This window comes from Malaclemys terrapin, chromosome 5 (genome assembly GCF_027887155.1).
Source record: "Malaclemys terrapin pileata isolate rMalTer1 chromosome 5, rMalTer1.hap1, whole genome shotgun sequence".
NCBI lineage: Eukaryota > Metazoa > Chordata > Testudines > Emydidae > Malaclemys > Malaclemys terrapin.
Window position 1 is genome coordinate 120,227,224 of NC_071509.1, and position 19,087 is coordinate 120,246,310.

The 19,087-nt window shown below is 40.2% G+C and overlaps 1 protein-coding gene across 1 annotated transcript; it reads left to right on the forward strand.

The window, feature by feature from the left end:
- The first annotated feature begins 408 nt into the window (after window positions 1–408).
- LOC128838731 (dentin sialophosphoprotein-like) lies at window positions 409–17,738 on the forward strand. Its single transcript, XM_054031172.1, has 3 exons — window positions 409–486; window positions 12,659–12,727; window positions 14,149–17,738. The coding sequence occupies exons 1-3, from the start codon at window positions 457–459 to the stop codon at window positions 15,100–15,102; spliced, it is 1,053 nt and encodes a 350-aa protein (XP_053887147.1). The 5' UTR covers window positions 409–456; the 3' UTR covers window positions 15,103–17,738.
- The last annotated feature ends 1,349 nt before the right edge of the window (window positions 17,739–19,087 follow it).

Sequence of the window (19,087 nt, forward strand, 5' to 3'; positions counted from 1 at the left end):
TTATTAAACTCTATTTTAATATTGTGAAAAGAGCACACTTCTGACCAGGCTGTAAATGAAACACAAAGAGATCTTTCTCCTTCATTGCTCTGCTAATCTCTCTAACCCTTGCCAGATATTCAGCAAGAGCTGCATTCTGTATCCGTGACTCACACATGCTCTAGGCAACCCAAAATGTTCAAAAATAATAAGTCAGGTCCAAAATCATAAGATTGGCTTAACAATCATGATTTAAAAAAAAGAAAATCTGAGGTTCTTTCACTTCGCTTTCTTGTTACTGAGCCTTTAAGGTGAACTCACTTCATGTTTTCAAGCTTTTCGCCTCAGGTATGTGGGGATAGACACTACTACTACTATGCTTTTTTTCTTTTTAAATGAAAGCTGAGAGTCTCTTGTAACCTCCTGATTCAAGCAGTTGGGGCTCCAAGAAAAACACCAAGCATTGCAAGACTCGTGATGAAGTTGAGGGAGTTGGCAACACAACACGTGAGTAAGCTTTGCTCGCAGAAGAAGCCCCATTGCCTCTAGTAGGACTATTCACCCAGGTAAAGATTGCAGGATCAAGCCCAAAATAGGCAGCCCCCTGTTCTTCCCCTCAGAAAAACTGCAGCTGAAGCCCAACTGCTCACTTGTCATTGAGTTAAGCATGGACTTCAGTGCTTTACTGAATCAGGGCCTTTAAGCACAAATCACAAATAAATGTAGGGTGACCAGATTTCCCGATTTTATAGGGACAGTTCCAATTTTGGGGGCTTTTTCTTATATAGGCTCCTATTACCCCCCACTCCCTGTCCTGATTTTTCACACTTGCCCTCTGGTCACCCTAAATAAATGCTAATAAAGTTCTCTAATAATTGAAGCAATATGGCTAGCTGCACTTTTGACCTCTCTCTCTATCTCTCTGGTCTTCAGAGTGACAGGCCCTGCATCCTCACCTCAAGGTGGAATTCTCCCACTCTTAGACTGGGTCCTGTGCTACCTCTGTACCAATTGTGTTTACTCAGCAGGCCTGAGTGGCTTTGGCATCTGCAAGTCTTCTCTTTGGGAGCTTTGACCAGTGGTGAATAAAGTGACTCAAACCAGCCTTTTCAAAACAAAGTATTGTTTAATCTTAATAGCAGAATCCCAGTATAACAAGAAAAAGGGCTTTTAATACAATAAACATTCTATGCACGTATTTGTCTTAACTAAAGTTTAGGAAGGCCTCGCTTTATCTCAGATACCCCTACCTCTGGGAAGTGGAATTTGACCTGCTTTGCAGCAGTTTCTGCTTCTCTCTCTCACCCCGGTGCTTTTGGGGGCTGAGTTTTGTCCACCCTAAAGTTTCAGTTTCCCTAGCTTCCTCCCTCGTCAAGTCCAGGTGTTGAACTCAGCATGGTCAGAGGCAAACTTCAAAGGGAATGACACCTGCATTGTCTTTTTTAAGTAATGGAACTCTCTGAAGTGACTGTCTGCTTTCCTGCCTATAAGCAGTTAGCGGCTGTGGGAATTAACCCTTTGGAGCCCTATAGCCAACACCACAATAACAATCAGCCAGATGGAGTGTACAAGATTCATAAAACATTTCAGGCACTTCCTTCACAATATGCACTTTCTATTTCATTCTCAGGGCTGTCTCTCTGATCAGGCCAGGCAGACAAGAACTTCCATTGATGTCAGTGGGAGTTCTGCATTAAGCAAACAAGGAATAATCTATGGCAGCGCATTGCCCTAAATGAAGACACAATTGTAAGAGGATAGTGCAGCTCCATCATGCAGTGGCCACTCAGGGAACATCTACACTGCAATGAAATACCTGTGGCTGGCCTGACTGGGGCTTGTAGGGCTGTGGGACTGTAAAATTACAGTGTAATTTGGGGCTGGAGCCTGGACCCGAATACCTACACTGCAATTTTATAGCCTCCCATCCTGAGCCTCATGAGCCGAAGTCAGCTGATGCAGGCCAGCTGCAGGTGTTACATCACAGCGCTGACATACCCTCGCTGCCTTTGCACTGCCTAACTGGGTTGTGTTTTTTCTGCCTGCTGTGTTTGATAGCAGCATATTAGTAATTAAACGGAGGGGTTGAAACAGTAGCAGAGTCTTTCCTGCTGGGAACTGGCAGATTGTGCCTTTGCAACTTTTGATTCAACAGGGGTCAGATGAGACGCTGCAAAGTATGAAACTTGGGGGTCAGCTTGATCCAGCGCTGCTCTATTCCCACCCCCTCCTTAAAGCTCAGTCCAGTTTCTGGGACAAAGGAAGAGGCGCTGACTGCAGATTGCAGCACCATGTTCTGGGGAATGAAGCCCCACAGGGTTGGCACTCACAATCAGGGCCAGATTTTTCGAAAAAAGCTCAGCACCCACTTAGGCAGTGAAGCAAGTGGGCAGATTTTCGGAATGAGCTCAGCACATTGGGAGACTGAGAACTTTTGTAAATCTGGCTGTAAGTGTCACAGTGTGAGCTGCTGGGTGCTGAACTCCTGAAAATCTGCCCCGTAATCTCTAGTGTGTGGTTGCTGGGAATCTGCAGGGACTGATTTGCTGCCAACTGCTGCGGAGGGACTCTGCAAGGTCTGGCTTCTGTGGCTAAAACTTACTGGAGATTTTGCTTAATGCGTCACAGATCATCACAATAGGAGAGTGGTCACTAGTTGTCCACTGGTGAATGTGGATTTCTGTCCCTTTAACCTCAGTGTAGTGGCATTGCTTTTAGGATTGCTGTCCTAAACACTGTGATACGCTGTTAGGTATGTAAAAGTGCAGGTGTAAAGACAACTTCCCTACCCTATCATCAGCAATTACCCCCATATTAGTAGGGACTCAGTTCTTTACCATTCACTTATGCCACGCAGTACGTAATGTTAACAGATTTAAAGATGTTAAATAGGCAAAAATAGCATAAAGTTCTTCATGAAAAACCACTTCAATGGTCATAAATAATTTTAGAGGCAGGCCATTGATTTGTTTTTGTGGTGTTATTTCCTCTAAGCCACCACATCCACACCCTTGAGTGATTGCTGGTGGGACATCTGTGCCCACATTATTTGACATATGGAAAAACCAACTTGAAATATTTGCAAACAGCTCTATTTTTGTTAAAAGTTTGTGTTTGTACATTAAGTTTCAGGACTAATTTTGTTATTACTTTATCTAGCAAACATAGTACCTGATGCTTTAGGCAGGAATGCAGGATGCATATATATTTTTCAATATTTTTCTAACTTTTTTTTTTTTTTTTTTTTGGTAAATATAATTGAATACAGTGATTTAGCCAGAAATAGTATCTGGGAATTTAAAGGGACACTGGTTGATGTTCGTTTTGAAAAAACAAGAGTTTACAAAAGTTTAAACCAAGAGAAATATTTCCATTACTTTGTTGTCAGTTCTAATGGGAAAAGCTACTTTAAACAAATAACCACTTAATCATCAGAGCACTGTGCAAACCTATGACAGCCAGAAAGTGAAACCTGAACAGAAATAGAGGTGAAACTGACCAGCTTATTTTCACTGCCTAAGCTTGGGGGAGGGGGGGGGGGGACAACAGCATAAAAGGTGCCATTTTAATTCAATATCTGCTTTATTAATAACAAAGGTAAATACATTTGTTTTTTTAAAAATATTGATTTATTTTAGAGAGACAAGGTAGTTGAGGTGATATCGTCTGTTGGTGGAAGGGTCAAGCTTTTACTTAAAGAAGTTGGTCCACTAAAAAAAGTTATTACCTCACCTACCTTGTCTCTCTCATATCCTGGGATCAACACAGCTAGGGTAACACTGCATGCAACCACTGATTTATTTTAGGCATTTCTATTGAGCTCATCACCACTGATTCTTTGCACATTTACAGTGGTGTAAATCAGGAGTGATTCCACTGAAATCAACAGACTCATACCGGTGTAAAAATGGAGTAAGCACAAGGAGAATCAGGCTCCAGGATTTTTAACTTGTGAGTGTCCCTTTAACCTAAAAAGCAATGTGAGGTTGCAAACCTGAAGAGCTTATCATGTGCATTTCACTGATTTATGTTTATTTGCTTAACCCAGTTTAATCCTCCTCCCACGTTTAGTGTGTATGTTTGTGTGTAAGTATCCTGTGAGAGCCCAGAATACACAGTACTGAGCCATATAATTTTTTATCATACTGCCTGTGCTGTCTTCCTGCTTTCTAAATCTGTGCATCCCAGACGTGTTTGGTCTAGTATTTATTTCTGCTAAGGGGTTGGGGGGTGAGGAGAGATGTTAAGAATAGGAGGGACTTCCCCCCCCCCCCTTGCTCTGCAAAATACTACCTAGAGTAAATGCATTTCCTTTGTTGAAGCAGATAAGTTATGACTTCTTAACATAAGTATTGACTATAATAGAATATAATCAACGAACCGCTGAACAAAAGTCATTTGTGTATAGTCATATACAGTGATATAGTTAAAGAATCCCATTGCTGCAAGCATTTTATACATAGCTGGAACTTTTCTGACTTCAGATAAAAGAGGTCTGCTTTTCACCATAGAGGTCTGGTTCTTACTTAACTTGAAATACAGCTCTGTTTTCCTCATACTAGAAAAACAGTTGCACTATGCCCCAAATAAAAAGTCAACAGAACTGATTATTTGAAAAACAACAGACTTATTATTTCACATATTTCCAAAGACCCAATCATGTAGCCTGCGAGTGTTCAGGCATGATACAATCAAATATTCAAAGGGTGGCATCTAACATTCACCTGTAAACTTTGTACATGCATCAGTTGCACTAGCAAGCCCTGAATTTGCTTGCACAGCTGGAGAACTGCACATTAAAAGTGGTGCTTACGTGAGCAATTGACAGCTGTGCACTCACAAATGTAGGATTGCCTTGAGCTGCCTCATAAAAAGTTTTTTTTTTGACCAAAAAGATCTTTCTGAAAGAAATGAAAATTCTTATAGAAAATTTTAGTTTCCTTCCAAGTTTGTTTGTTTGTTTGACAGAAACCAAATTATTCTCACAATCCAGACATTTTTTTTAAAAAAATGTTTCAATAAGTGTTTGGGGGTTTGGGGGTTTTTTTGGGTGTGGGGGGGTGGAGTTCCTGGCTTTCCCCCATCTCTAAAACAAAAACAAACAAAAAATGGAGAACAAAAGAACCCCTCAAAGACAAACATTTTATGAAAAACAAACAAAAAAAAATGATCAACATTTCAAAAAACAAATTAAAAAACATTTTTTCTTAAGTCACTTGGGTGCTTTGGAAAAATCCCACCCTTAGATACGTAAATATGGATTTAGGAGTCTATCTTTAGGCTCCTTATTTTTGAAAAATTTGGCTTACATGCTTTAATCCAACACAAGGCCTACATTCCACTCAGTGATGCATAGACCTTGTGATTATTCTTTGTACAAGAATGAATGTCACCAATACTAAGCATAATGAAGATTGCTGGGCCAAATTTATGCCTGATGCAAACTGGCAACGGGTTTAATCTGTGAGTGAATTTTGTTCTTTGCAGTTTTAAAACATAAAATGTATGGTAATGTATGGTAAATTTGCTGCTTCCCACAATTATTTTCATAATAGCAGAGTTACTAAGTGGTTTGCCATCCATGTTATTATACCTAAAATACAAGGTAGAAGAGAACCACAGGTTTTTTTAGCATAAGTGATTAAATCTCTACAAACAAGCACAAAGTTTATAACTGAACGGTGACAACAATCCTCTCCCATTTGAAACCCTGCTCTGCCTCTGCCTGGAAAGCACTCGTTAATTTTATTATGGCCTGAATTCTTTCCAAACCTTCATTTTTCGATAGCATAATGACTACTTTAATTTTAGGGTGCTTATTATATGTGTACATGTATATGCATAATGTGCAAAACTATTTTTTCCAAGGTTAATGTCAGCTTAGCAATATTTATGTCTGACCTAGTCACAAGGGATACCTTTACCAGTCAAATGGCATATGCCAGTCTCCTTGTCTGTTCAAAAAATCTGGTTTGTATAAATCAAAATGCAGTTTAGTCAGAAACGTGACTGTATTAAAACAGTATTGGAAGTATTGGAGAAAGGGGAGTTTTATGCCTACGGCATTGGGCTCGGAATCAAAACAGCTGGGTTCAATTTCTGGCTCTGCCACAGATTTTCTTGTGACCTTGGACAAGTTGCTTAATCGCTCTGAGCCTGATCCACAGTCCATTGAAGTCAGTGGGTGTCTTTCCATTGACTTTGTTCTCCATCTGTAAAACAGGGATAATATTTCCTTTCTCTGAGCCATTGTCTGTCTTGTCTATTTAGACTGTAGGCTCAGGGACTGTCTCTTACTAGGTGTACTACACTTAGCAGATGGAGGCCTGAAGGCATTACTGGAATATAAATAATAATTCTTACTTAACATATGTTCTCCTTGTGTATCCCCAAGTCGTAGCTTACAGTAATTGTCAAACATGTTTTTCACTCCCATAAGGAATACAGAGACAATGCATCTGCGGAAGCTCGACCTTTCAGGTAGATTCAGTTCAACAAAACCCTTAAAAACCTCTAATATTCTATTTTAAAATGAAACCCCTTTTCAAGAATCCTGTCCTAATACAAAACAAAACACCAAGGCTGAAAATCTCACTCTCCGGACATCAATGGCAGTTTTATCGATGAGGCCAGCATTTCACCCCATATTCTGCTCTCCTGTACGCTAACACTACCCCCATTGAAATCAATGCACTGATGTGAACTACATTTGCCTCAAAAACTTTTTAAAAAAATCCGGGCAATTTTGTGTGCTTCATTTACCAATGTGGATAAAAATCCATTCTGTGCCCGTTAAGGGCCTCATCCTGCCCACACGAATGTCAATGTCACAACTCCCATAAGAGCATGATTTGGCTCCACATCAGGCAGTTATACCAGACACCCGATTACTGGGGAAATTGAAAGCACTCACAATGCATGTGGAGCAACTCCCTGACACCAACAGCCTCTTGCAGCACAAGCGGTCCCTCTAGACCTCCACAGGGCTTTCTCTGAGGCACACACCAACCCCCGAGTCCTCAGAGTCTTCCCTGCAGTGTACAGCCCCTTATCCATTGGACACTCACAGAATTACCAGGCCCACTGTTCCCAAAGGAACAGAAAACACCGGCTTGTAAGATTCAGCTCAGGACCCGCACTTAGATTAACGCCACAACACTGAGCTATATTTATAGTGAAACAAGGTTAAGTTTGTTGTCAAAGAACAGAGATTCAAGGGATAGTGAGTAAGAATATTGGAAACAAATGGTTACATATAAAACAAAATCATAACATGCTTTCTAGAGACTAAACTTAACTAACAGGTTAAGCTTCTTTAGACAGAAGGTTGTCTCACCCAAAGTTCTCTCCAGCCAAGCCTGGTTGAGACCCCTTCTTTCATGAAGCAAACACACTCTATTTACTTCCTAGGTGAAGGATGGCAGGATGCCTGTTTTGTCCCCCCAAATATAACAGAGCAAACCTTTGATGTGCACCTCAAGTTAGGGTCCCCCCCTGCAAGTTGCTTCTTCCAGTTACCTTTCTCTCTCTCGGACGTATTTACAATCCTTCAGTAGGATCTGGTTTAGACTGGTGAGAGGAGACCCATTTGAACCATGCAGTACTTAACTTACTTGCAAACAGCCAGATAGCTAAATAATTCTTGTCTGACAGAAAAGCAGTTTTTCACTTTTGCTGGTGACCAGTCTCCCGTCGCAGATCTAAAGAACATAATGTTCATTATATGTACATAACTCCTTGAAAAACATCCATCCATACGTTTTGCTATGATGACATTGGCTTTTATTTGAGGCCTCACATGGCACTTGTTGGTGAACTATAATGTACATACAGGAGATCCCTGTAATCTGTATGCATCCCCTTGGCTTCAAGAGGTTATTGGGTTACACACAGATTTCATCATGTGCTCTTGATCATACAGATCATCATGCACACACGTACCTCCTTATCGTCACTTCATCCTTCCAACTCACCCCACCTTCTTTGTCTGTTGCTTGCACCAGTTGCATCCTGTCATATAGATTATGAGTTGTCCATATGAGCTTGCTGGTTGCTTGCACTAAAATAAAGTTATACAGTGAAACTATTTTTTGCATATCATTTTTCATACAAACTTTATTCCAAAATTATGTAGAAAGTTAGACATAACAGCAGTGGACATTATGAGGTATAAATAAGGAAAAGGAGGGGTGTTTTCAGAGCATTTTTGAAAATAAACTGGGAGACAATGAAGGAGGCAGAGATGCCGCAGGAAGGATCACATCACTAGCACTCAGAAAGTGGTTATTAAGGGGAAGATTAAAAGATAACTCAGCAGGATTAAGAATGTCAGAAAAAATTTACCTTTCATTTACAAGCTTGGATAGTTCACAGAAAAATATTGATAAAAAAAGTGTCTCATAATCATAATGTCAGGGAATAATGTGGTGTGTGTGTGTATCTTCAAGAAAAAATATACTTAACTTGTATTTCACATAGGTCTTTCTATAATGGAGATTTTAATTAACTGGAAAGTAGCCTAAAAATTTCAAGAACAAAAGGGCAAGTAAATATATCTCAGATTCTATTATGGGAGATTAGTGGGGTTTAGTTTAAGACTTTGTGAAGACATACTTAAGTTACTGTGTTACAATTGGTTGTTTGGAAGCTTGAACAGAGTTTAAATTACTTCACGGTATCCGGTTAGGCTCATATGCCTAGGTGCTGATGCACAAAGAACATAAATGCTATAATATTAGCAGATTCTTTTTCAGAAGTTCTTTAGAAAATATCCCTAAAAAGTGTTACTTTCTGCTAGATCCTTTACCGCATTGCTCCAACAAGGTATGTGGGTAGCTTTAAAATAGGTTTTCTGGTAAAACTCAGGTTGAATTTTGATTTCATGAAATATAAATGCCAAGAAATGTATCTAGGATGTTTTGTTTAAAACTCGGTTAAGCTTATAGAGTGTTATTTGTATATGTGTATGATGGTAACACCTAAAATGATATTGCCACTGGAGAAAGGAGTTCTTTTTGGTGACTACAATCCCTTTGCTCATTCATCAGACATATAGGGTTAAGCTATGCAACCTGCACAATGCCCTGTGTAGTGGGCATGGTGAAGCCACACCACAGTGGGAGGAGCACTGGCAGATTGTACATCAGATTGCACAGTCTTTCCTGGGAGCAGTCTGCATCACCCAAGAGGATGGCTCTGTGCATGGGGAGAGGGCAGCCATGACCCACCCCCCCCTGCTTAATTTGCTTCCCGGAGGGAGCAGGTGATTGACCCCTTGCAGGTGATGGCCGCCCCCCCCCCCCCGCTCTGTGCACTGGCATAAGGGCTGATCACAGTCTGGTCCACAATGGGGAGTATTTTTAATGATGTACTTTTCACTAACTTCTGCAAGAGTTGAAAATACTAAAGGCTCAGCAGTTGCTGGCTATGGACTCTTCCATTTTTCGCCTCACCTCAGCACCCGCACAGATTTAGAGCAGGAAAACGCTGGGTTCGGTGGGCTTGTATTACTTTAGGCTTTAGCCACATCACCTGATGCTGTGGCTCTCCGTTCAGCACCTGGACATCCAGTACAAGGAACTTATTTGAGCTGGATGACCCTGGGTGCAAAAAACCTCAGACGTGCTTGATTTTCCTAAGTTACACCCCTGCTCCATACAAACCACTGATACAGGTCCTTTGACGCTTGAAGTGAGAATCCGACCCAGAAGTAATTACATTTCCAACTCAAATATTCTGAGTTGGGTTTCTTCCAGAAGGTGATCGGATCCTGCTTTCTTTGGGCTGGTTCAGTTCTCCTCTAGATGCTCTCAGCACCCCTTTCATAAATTCCTCAACAATACTGATAAGAGAGGGCCAGCTTGATTGGCACCTACAGTAGGACATTAACATCATCCTCACTCAGTGGCAACCCACAGAGCCATAATGGCTTTTACCAAGTAGAGGAGGACATTCGCTCAACCCTGGTAATCTCTTAGACAGCCAGGCCAAGACCATCTGATATATAGGTTGTTGGTTTAGCTCTTTTGTTAGAGCAAGGAGTACTTTTTTCAGCCACATAAGGAAAGTTTCTCTCCCTCTTGAATTGGGCAGTAATACCTGTGAGGGGAGGAGAGCCCATTATTATGAGTTTTCCACCTCTTTGTGCTTTTCCACAACTTGGACCCTGTGTTAATGGGAAAATATATAACATGGTTTGGCCCATTTCAGTGCTGAATCACTTGGCCAGCCACAAAACCAAGATTGGCAAACTGATGCGGTGTTTTTGTTCTCAGGTGGCACAAAAGGCCTGAGACCTTGTCTTGACAATTGAAGCCTACATTTGTATACTCAGTATTGTATCCTTAGAGAACAAAATCAGTTGACTATAGTATTACAGTAGTAGATGCCAGATGCTCCCACTGCAAATAAACCTGTTGACGACTGACATATACATTCAATCGGCAGACTGGCTCTCCTTCTGAGATTGTAAAACTCATGTGAGATTAACATCCTGTAAACGTCAAAGGTAAGAAAGGTCCCACAGATCCCAGACGTTGCAGTTAAAGAGGAGACCTTTTGGAATTATACACATCATAAGGAGGCTGGTGCTTCCCAAAGATATTTTTTAAATGCATTTTCTTGTCAAAAGGCTTAGTAAGACTAGCACATGAGAAACAAAGAGGATTTGCATGAGACTTCTTGTAAACAACCTGCTACTTGCCAAACAGAGCTCTCGTACTAATACCACTAATGCCTAACAAAGAAAAGAAATAACAGATTAGCAGTCCTCACATGCAGAGTCCATTTTTAACTACACTTTGGCTCCACCTATGAATTATGTGGTGGATGGGGCTCTGTAGCTGTGATGCCTTGTTTTGTGTGGACTGCACCTTTAAATTTCTAGGAATTTTGTCTGTGTGTAGAGACAACAGCCATTTGGATCTCAGCCTCCCTGCAGCCTCTTCAGATCTCTCTCTCTCTCTCTCTCACACACACACACACACACACACACACACACACACACACACACACACACACACACACACACTTTTGTTCCTCTTTATTGTTATTTTAGATCAAGGAAAACAAAATAATTGAGACTGAAAGTATATGACTGGTCTGTGGGAAAACATGGAAAACCACAAGTTACATATGTGACAGATTTGGAGCTGCCTGTAATAATTTATGAATACTATATCTTGCCTGGGTTATAGTAATGTGTACTGTCAGTCTTGTTTGAGTTAATTCAAAGGCAGGATTGTCGGGAAACGCACACGGGCAGAGGTGTGGTGCTGGGTCCTGATATACACTTCTCAACAAATACTAGAGAAAAGACAAGAGCTATTCATTTTGATGCCCTGGTTTGAACACCTGCGGAGCTCACCAAACCGGTTTGGGGCAGTAAGTCGAAGCCTAGGAAAAGAGAACAGAAACTTGGATGGATTAAAAAAAAAGTGACTCTTTCTGAGGTAGTTATTTTTAGGGAACAGATAGGCCAGATCCCCAGAGATTAAGGGTCTGGGATAAAACTGACTTGCCTAGAACTCCAGGTAAAATAGACATGCATAAACAGACATTTTGTTGTTTTATAAATCCATTTCTCGTATATTATGCTTTGTTCTTACTGTTAAGATTAATCTTTGTTTTAAGAAGACTGTTTTGGCTTACTGGATTCACTGCTGGTCAAAGCAGCTAAAGAGAAGACTTGCAGGACTGACCCCAAACAGACCTGCTGGGTAAGCACAGTAAATACACAGAATAAGGAACCTTATGGTCTGGTTCAAGAGTGGGAGAACTGTGGGATTCCACCTTGAGAGAGGTGAAGGAATGAGACCTGAGAAGGGTGCACTCAGAAAGACCAAAGAAAGGGGGGGCCAGAGGTGCTGCTAGCCCTGTAACTATGACAACATTGCTGCAGGATGACAAGTGAAACTTCTGCTTTACTTCTGCTTTTTACCAGTAAAGACTGTTCCTGATCTCAAAACTCAGACCAAACTCATAAAAAAGCAGGAGGAGCTGATCCCAGGCAGGCCAGTTGGGCATTATTTGCCACTTTTGTCAGTATCCCTGTGCAAACCTGGTGGAGTAAGACAAAAAGAAGAAAGCAACGGTGGGAAAAGAACTCAACCCACAGAAAATAATAATACTCACTTTCAGATGCTGCTAGCCTGCATGATGAAGAAGACACTGTCCTGCATCAACTGAAATTAGACACAGCAAATATAACTGAGACCTAAGCTGTACATTGGAAGACGGTTCAAACTGGAATTGGGGTAGATACGCGGAGCTTCCTCCTTGTTCCGGACAGAATCTAAATGCACTTTACTTAGTCCAAACATTCTGATAATAATAAACATAAACCTCAGCCTAGCTTCAGTCTCTCAGTCCTAGGTCCCATTACCTTCCATCAAGAGAACCACTTCCACGAAATAGAGGCCGACATGAACAAGCCACAGCTGGTCCAATAAGCCAACAGGGCTCAGTCAGCCTCTTCCTGTAAGGTCCCAACTCGTGCTTATCAGGTGGGTGAAAAGGAGAGCTCTGCCACTCTGCTACAGCAATGAATAAATCAACCGGCTCTATTAAAACACATGTTTGACAAAGTGCCCATCTGTGCTGATCAAATATTATTGCTCTATTATATTGTGAATTATTCCTGGGCATTGATAAGAAATAACATACTTTCCATTTCTTGCAGGAAGTAGTCCCAAGCATGAATACTCTGCTTCTGTTTATGAGTGTGCTAGGTATATCCTTTGCTTCTCCAGTAAGTATGGACCCCTCCCCCCAAACATTAAACACTACCAGAGTTATTGGTGTTATCCAGTGATTTGCATCTTTGTGTATGACAGGTGCTCCATTGGCCCTTGTATTAGCCTAGCTGCCACTGAAATCAATGAGAGTTGGCGATTACAAGGCCTTGATGATCTAGTTGTAAATGGTCATCCAGTTCATTACTTAATTGACTGTATTATGCTTCCCTTTTGTACACAGTAGCAAAATTATTATTTATGATTCCGCCTAATACTCTTAAATAACACAATAAATTTGGTGCAGCTTGCAAAATATAAAAGGAACAACTTTTTTTCTTGATCTGATTTACTGCATCAAAGAAACGGTTTAAAATTATCTGAATTTTTCATTTTTATCTGACTGGCGCACATTTTAAAATTTGCATTCATAATGTCTTTTGAGGCTTTGTTTTACTAACATCTCCGCTTTGTAAAAAAATGTGCATAGCAAATCAATTGATGCTTTTCCCCATCTCTAACTATACATCAATTTAACTTTTCAATTTTGAAACATGATAAGACCATAATCTAGCTGCTCCTCTTGGGGCAATAGTAGAGTCTGCTGGAGGGAAGAGACTGTGTTACAAATCTGGTCAAAGGTTTACCTGGCCTTGTTACAATATCCGAGTCTTCTACCTGTCTGACAATGGGGCAGGTTTCATTACCTTTTAGCTAAACTATTTCTTTTGTGAGTCTTAGGTATTGTGCAAATGGCACTGCATTTTCTCAGCCTTCAGAAAATGAGACTCAGTCCTGCAGTCCTTACCCAGGGAAAGCTGGAAAAGGACTACAGGATCAGGCTTATGAGGCCAGATTCTGATCTCTGTTACACCACTGCAAAGCTATTTTCACTTTAATTTGAAGCAAAAATAAATAGTTGGTGCTTTCAACGTGCCTACTGTATTAGTGAAATCGCAAATTCTTTAAATTGTTGTCAACAGTATTAGATGTTTTGCTGAACTGTAAGAGAAGACCATTTGGCCCATTGCTTGATGCTGGCTTCTGGAAGTAAATTGAAGTCACACAGGCTCCAGTTCAGCAAGATGCTGCAAAACACTCAAACGTGTGCTTAAGTCCCATTGAAGTCAGTTGGGTTTAAATACGTTTCAGTATTTTGTTGAACAGGGATGGACTTGCTGAATCAGGGCTGAAGAGACGATATAGATTGTCCCCAAACACTGGTAATTTGGCAGGTGACTATTACATTTCCAACAGAGGAAATGGTAATTAATTTGTATTTTTAAGTGGATTTTTTCTTTAGTACTCTGGTACTTTAGTACATTAGGTAAGATATCCTATTCCTTCATTGTGCTTTAGAAACATAATATGTTTCTAAATATATATATAATATATAAACTATCTATGTAATATAGTTTGGACTGTGTCCTCTTGACAGATCAAAAGAAGCGTAAATTTGCTTGGCAGTGGCTATGCAGAAAATGTTGCCAACGTTAATGCCATTAATGCAAACAAAGAAATCTTAAGCAATGGCTCTGGGAATGCTGGGAGGAACCAACAGAATGGCGAGAATGAAAACGATGGGCACCCAGAAGGAGCAAAATTCAGTAATTATACAAGAGGACCCAATCAAACTGGAGAGGTGTCTGCAATTGATATTAACTATCCCCAGAGGGCTTATGAGGATAAATCCAATAATCAACCAGCTCCTGAGGACCCTGATAATACTCAGGGAACACAAAACATTGATCAAAATGCTGAGCTCCGCACAGGGAAAGGAATTAACCATCCTCATTTAGACCTTCATGTGAACACAAACCGCACCAGTGAAGAGAATCCATCTGAACATTTGCCAGGGAAAAACAGCATTTATGGTTCAGCATGGGCAGAAGAGGGTTTTGCACCTGAGGATGCAGAGCTCTCCACTGACAAACAAGATGTCATAGAAGCCCACAGTGACAGTGGCTTTAATGTAGGGGGAAAGGATGAGGATATGGATAATGGCCACCACCATTCAGACAACGGTTATGTTAACGATGAAGGCATGCAAAGGGTTGATCCAGGTAATGCTGGTGATAGTGCTGACTCTAACTCTAGTCAGCAGGAAGAAAGCAATAGCGACTCTGCGCAATCCACTCCAAAACACTGCAAGAGTATTCCCAGTGAATCAAAGAGTTCAAGTAAAGCTGCTCATCAGAATACTAGTGTTTCCAATGATTCCATCAGCCCCAGTGCCGCTAGCGCCTTCAGCGACCCCAGTGCCGCTAGCGCCTTCAGCAATCCCAGTGCCTCAAGTGACTCCAGCGACCCCAGTTCCACAAGTGACTCCAGTAATTCCAGTGAATCCAGCAGCTCCAGTAATTCCAGTGAATCCAATGAAACAAGACAGTAGAGTTCAATAAGTCAACAGTGACATTCCAAAGGCATTAGATACCAGTCACCAGCAAAACAGAGAAAAAGGCAATAGCCTACAAACAGGTATCAGTGAAAATAATTCCGATGATTCAAGTAACTAAAACTTAATTAGTAAATGGTAACAACCACAACGGAAAAGACACTCCTCCAATAGTATCCCAAAATATGTACTGTATCTCTCTAAAGGACTCTATATAATTTGCTTTGGTGGTTGCCTAATTTCATTAGTGTTAAAGCTTTTCATAATGAAAGAGAATATTGTGTTGCATGAACAAGCATATTTGCCTTCTCCATTTGCAGCCTGTGGTTCAAATTCTGTTTTCACTGACACCTGTGCAACCCCAGTGACTTGGATGTCACTTGGAGATGAATTTGTTTCAAATTCAACTCATTCCAGAATGTTTCAATGACATTGTGTAACTGTGCCTTGTAGCTTAGCACTGCAGAATCTTAGCGTAATTTAATATTTCAAATTTTCTTTACACATTTGTAATTTCTTAATCAGAGCTACAAGAAAGATTGTTGTTTACCATGTTGTGTCAAAGGCATTTCCTACTGCTGCCTTGTATCACTGTTATCTGTAATCTGTTCATTCTCTCCAGCTACTCTTCAGTCTCATCTATTTGCTGTAGTACTATAACGTCCCAGGGTGATGTGCATTAGAAAGAAAGGGGTGGTTTGGTGGAATATGTGAATTTAGCAGGTAGCACCAGTCCAGTCTCTACTGAGTCTATCACATCACAGAAAGCATATGTGGCACTAAATGATACCCTTGTTGGTATAATGACTAAAACGTTCTCTGCTGTAGTTGGCCCCTATAGGTCATAATTGAGGCATATAAGTGGAGCAACATTGGAGGGACTGTACTACTTAGGTGGCTGAGGAAGTTTGGTCTCTAATATAATAGTTCTCCATAGTCCTATTACAGATAGTCTTACAAATGATGTTTAACTAAATGTATAGGCAGTTAGATCTTGGTGAAAAGGTTTGTTCTTACATTGTGTTGCTATTCTTTTTTAGAAATTGTGAGTATTACCAGTAAAATTGACTTCTTCTAATGGACTCTTGCTGACTAGACAGTGACTTAGGTGCACAGATGCTGTCTTCAGGATATACCCCCACAAAAAAATGGAAATCATTACAAGGTCAGGAAAACATCACATCCGAGGCTGTCAATCTGGCATCTTTACAAACAGCTACCGCTGACATCAGTGCGGATTGAGGATGCTCAGCACCTCTGGAAAGCAGGCCAGTGGTCTCTGCCCCAAAAGTCTTGCAATCTAATTAGACATCAGGCAGACAGTGACTGACAGACAATTTGTGACAGTAACAAACAGAGGTAAAAGCGGGGAGGGAAAGAAAAGAGTGAAAGGAACAGGATCACATGGTTACTCAGCTATTGTACATATACTCCTTGGCAGGTCCATTTAAGTTAATTTGGTTATGGTGAATTAACTCATTTCCTGCAGGCATTTCTATAAATGATGGGGGAGATTGTGATTGTCTTATTCACACAGGTGAGCAGTTCTTCATGGGACTTCAGTGAAACTACTCACACGAGTAACTGCTTGTTATGTTATTGAACTGGATTTAATTCTATGGCCTATGCTATGTAGGATGTCAGACTTAGATAATCACAACCTTAAAATCTATGATGCTGTGACAATTTATAACAGCTCAGGATCAGCCCCTGTGAATTTGAGTAAGGGGTTCACAATCTGCCCCTATATTTGTAAAGACCATCATGAAAAAGGTGAAAGATTTGTAGCATATATTCAAAAAGATGATTATAATAAACAAACCACCCTCTCTCACTTTCATGAGTGCTTGTTTGTTTTTCTTTTCTCTTATTTCTGGAATTGTGGTTTCCTTTCAGAATAGCTCTAGGGTGTGGAAACACAACCATATAACAGAGCCAGTGGCTTAAGGCTGTCAAAATGACAATCACTGCCTTGACCTGCCATGAGGCACAGAGAACAAAAAAATCATTCTTCTTTCACCATGCTACAAAAATAATAATTAAAACTCTACATACAAACTGTGTCCCCAAAAGGGATACCCTAGATTTAGCTTTAGAAAATTTTGGCAATTAAAAAAAATTACTATGCCACTTCTCTGCCAAATTTATCAATTCCAGACACTAACCAGCCCATTTATAGCGCTGGCAATAATCTTCAGCAACCTTTCAGGCACCAAACATTGAGATTACTGGAGAGACCAGCTGCCACTAAATAAAGCATGGGGCTTTGGGGTGTTGCTGACTCCAGTTTCAGAGTAGCAGCAATATCTGAGTGGAGTGACCCCTCCGCTCTCCCCACAAAACTAACAGGGTTGGTTTTGAAAAGCAATGATTTACTACGGTTTGGTTTCCTATAGCAGTAATCCACCAAACTTCATGTTCCTTCTTTGGGCAACGTGAAGGACATGCCTCCAAAGAAGCATCTTGGGTATTTTTTTTCCCACTTCCCTCCCTAATTTTCTCACTAAAGTGTTTAATCAGCAAAAATACAATGTATTTATAGATAAGAAAACAGAAATGGAAAAATACAGTTTAAATTCATGTATACTGTGCCATGAACATGCCTGGATATTATTAAAAAATATATCTTTATGCTTTCTTACGCCTGTAAATGTTTTTCTAGTTACACATTTGTGTTTTCTATTGCTAGGATTATTCACCTTAGTAAATCACCAAATGGGGTTTTAATGGTGGGCAAGTGTTCGGAGAAGAGAAAATGAACTCTCACTGTTAATAGGGGAGAATCACTTCTAATATGAACCTTGTGGCTTCTATGTACTGTACACTCAAGGGAGGGAGCAGGGTTTGGATTTTCAGAACCACGCAACACTGATTTAACTCTGTTCCCATTAAAGTCAATGTAAAAAAATTTTTTTTTTACTTCAATGGGAACAAAGTTAGACCAACACCAAGCACTCGAAAATCCCACCTTGTGCTTTTACGATGTCTGTTAACTAATGGTGGGAAAGGATATGATAATTATTTTTATTAGGGATCCCCTTCTGATCTATAATACTTCACATGAATTATCCCATTGTTACTGATGATCTTTTATACTATCCAGGCTTATGCATCATACCTAATATTTCATCAGTAAATTACTGTTGGATCTGGTGACGTTAATCATTGTTAAGAACATGCACTAACAAAGTAATCCTCTTTAACGTTTGTAAATTCTTAACAAACCGATTCTTATATTCTGCTGCTATGTTATTTATAAATATTCACCCAGATAGTTTAGATAAACAATTGTTCACTTAAGAGTTTTTCCACAAACTATTCAATTTAACTACTTGTTATTTGTGATAGGTCATCAAAATGACATGGTATTGTGTCTGCTCCCTGACTGGTTGACAAACATTGTAAACAAGAGAACAAATAATATTCTTGGTCACATATGAATACTCTTGTCTGCATGCCAATATCATAATACTATTCATAATAAGGGCAGCCAATCCCCAAACATGGGTGTGAAGAAAAATACCATCATATAAATGTTTGCATATTGTGAACAACAAGGAGCACTGTACAACTGCGCATAATTCAAAGTGTTTGTGACACCTGTTTTGCAGTATTTGGTCAGCATTAAAAATGAAACCTTCAGGGGAAACTGGAGAAGGTGGATTGATGCATTGTACTTCACTATACTAACTTTACTAGGGGTGCTTCCTCTTTTATTTCCTAGCCAATGAGATACACTTATACAGCCAAAGGTATTAAGTGTGACTCCCACTGCCTCTTAGTAATGCTGTATGTACAATAGGCACTTAGGTTGGCACTTACCCCTGGCGTGAATTATTAAGGACAATTACTTGGTTGTTAGTGTGAGTTTAGACTCTCCAGACGATTTGTTCTGAGCCCAGAATAAGCTGTATCTAAAATGGAAGAGGGTATTTAAGGTATTAGTTTTTATTTTACATATATCAGTGCTCTCTGCTGGAAT

Coding starts and splice junctions, on each gene's coding strand:
- LOC128838731 (XM_054031172.1), top strand. CDS start 457: ATGAAGTTGAGGGAGTTGGCAACACAACAC. Junction 487..12,658: donor GGGAGTTGGCAACACAACAC/GTGAGTAAGCTT, acceptor CATTTCTTGCAG/GAAGTAGTCCCAAGCATGAA. Junction 12,728..14,148: donor GTATATCCTTTGCTTCTCCA/GTAAGTATGGAC, acceptor TCCTCTTGACAG/ATCAAAAGAAGCGTAAATTT.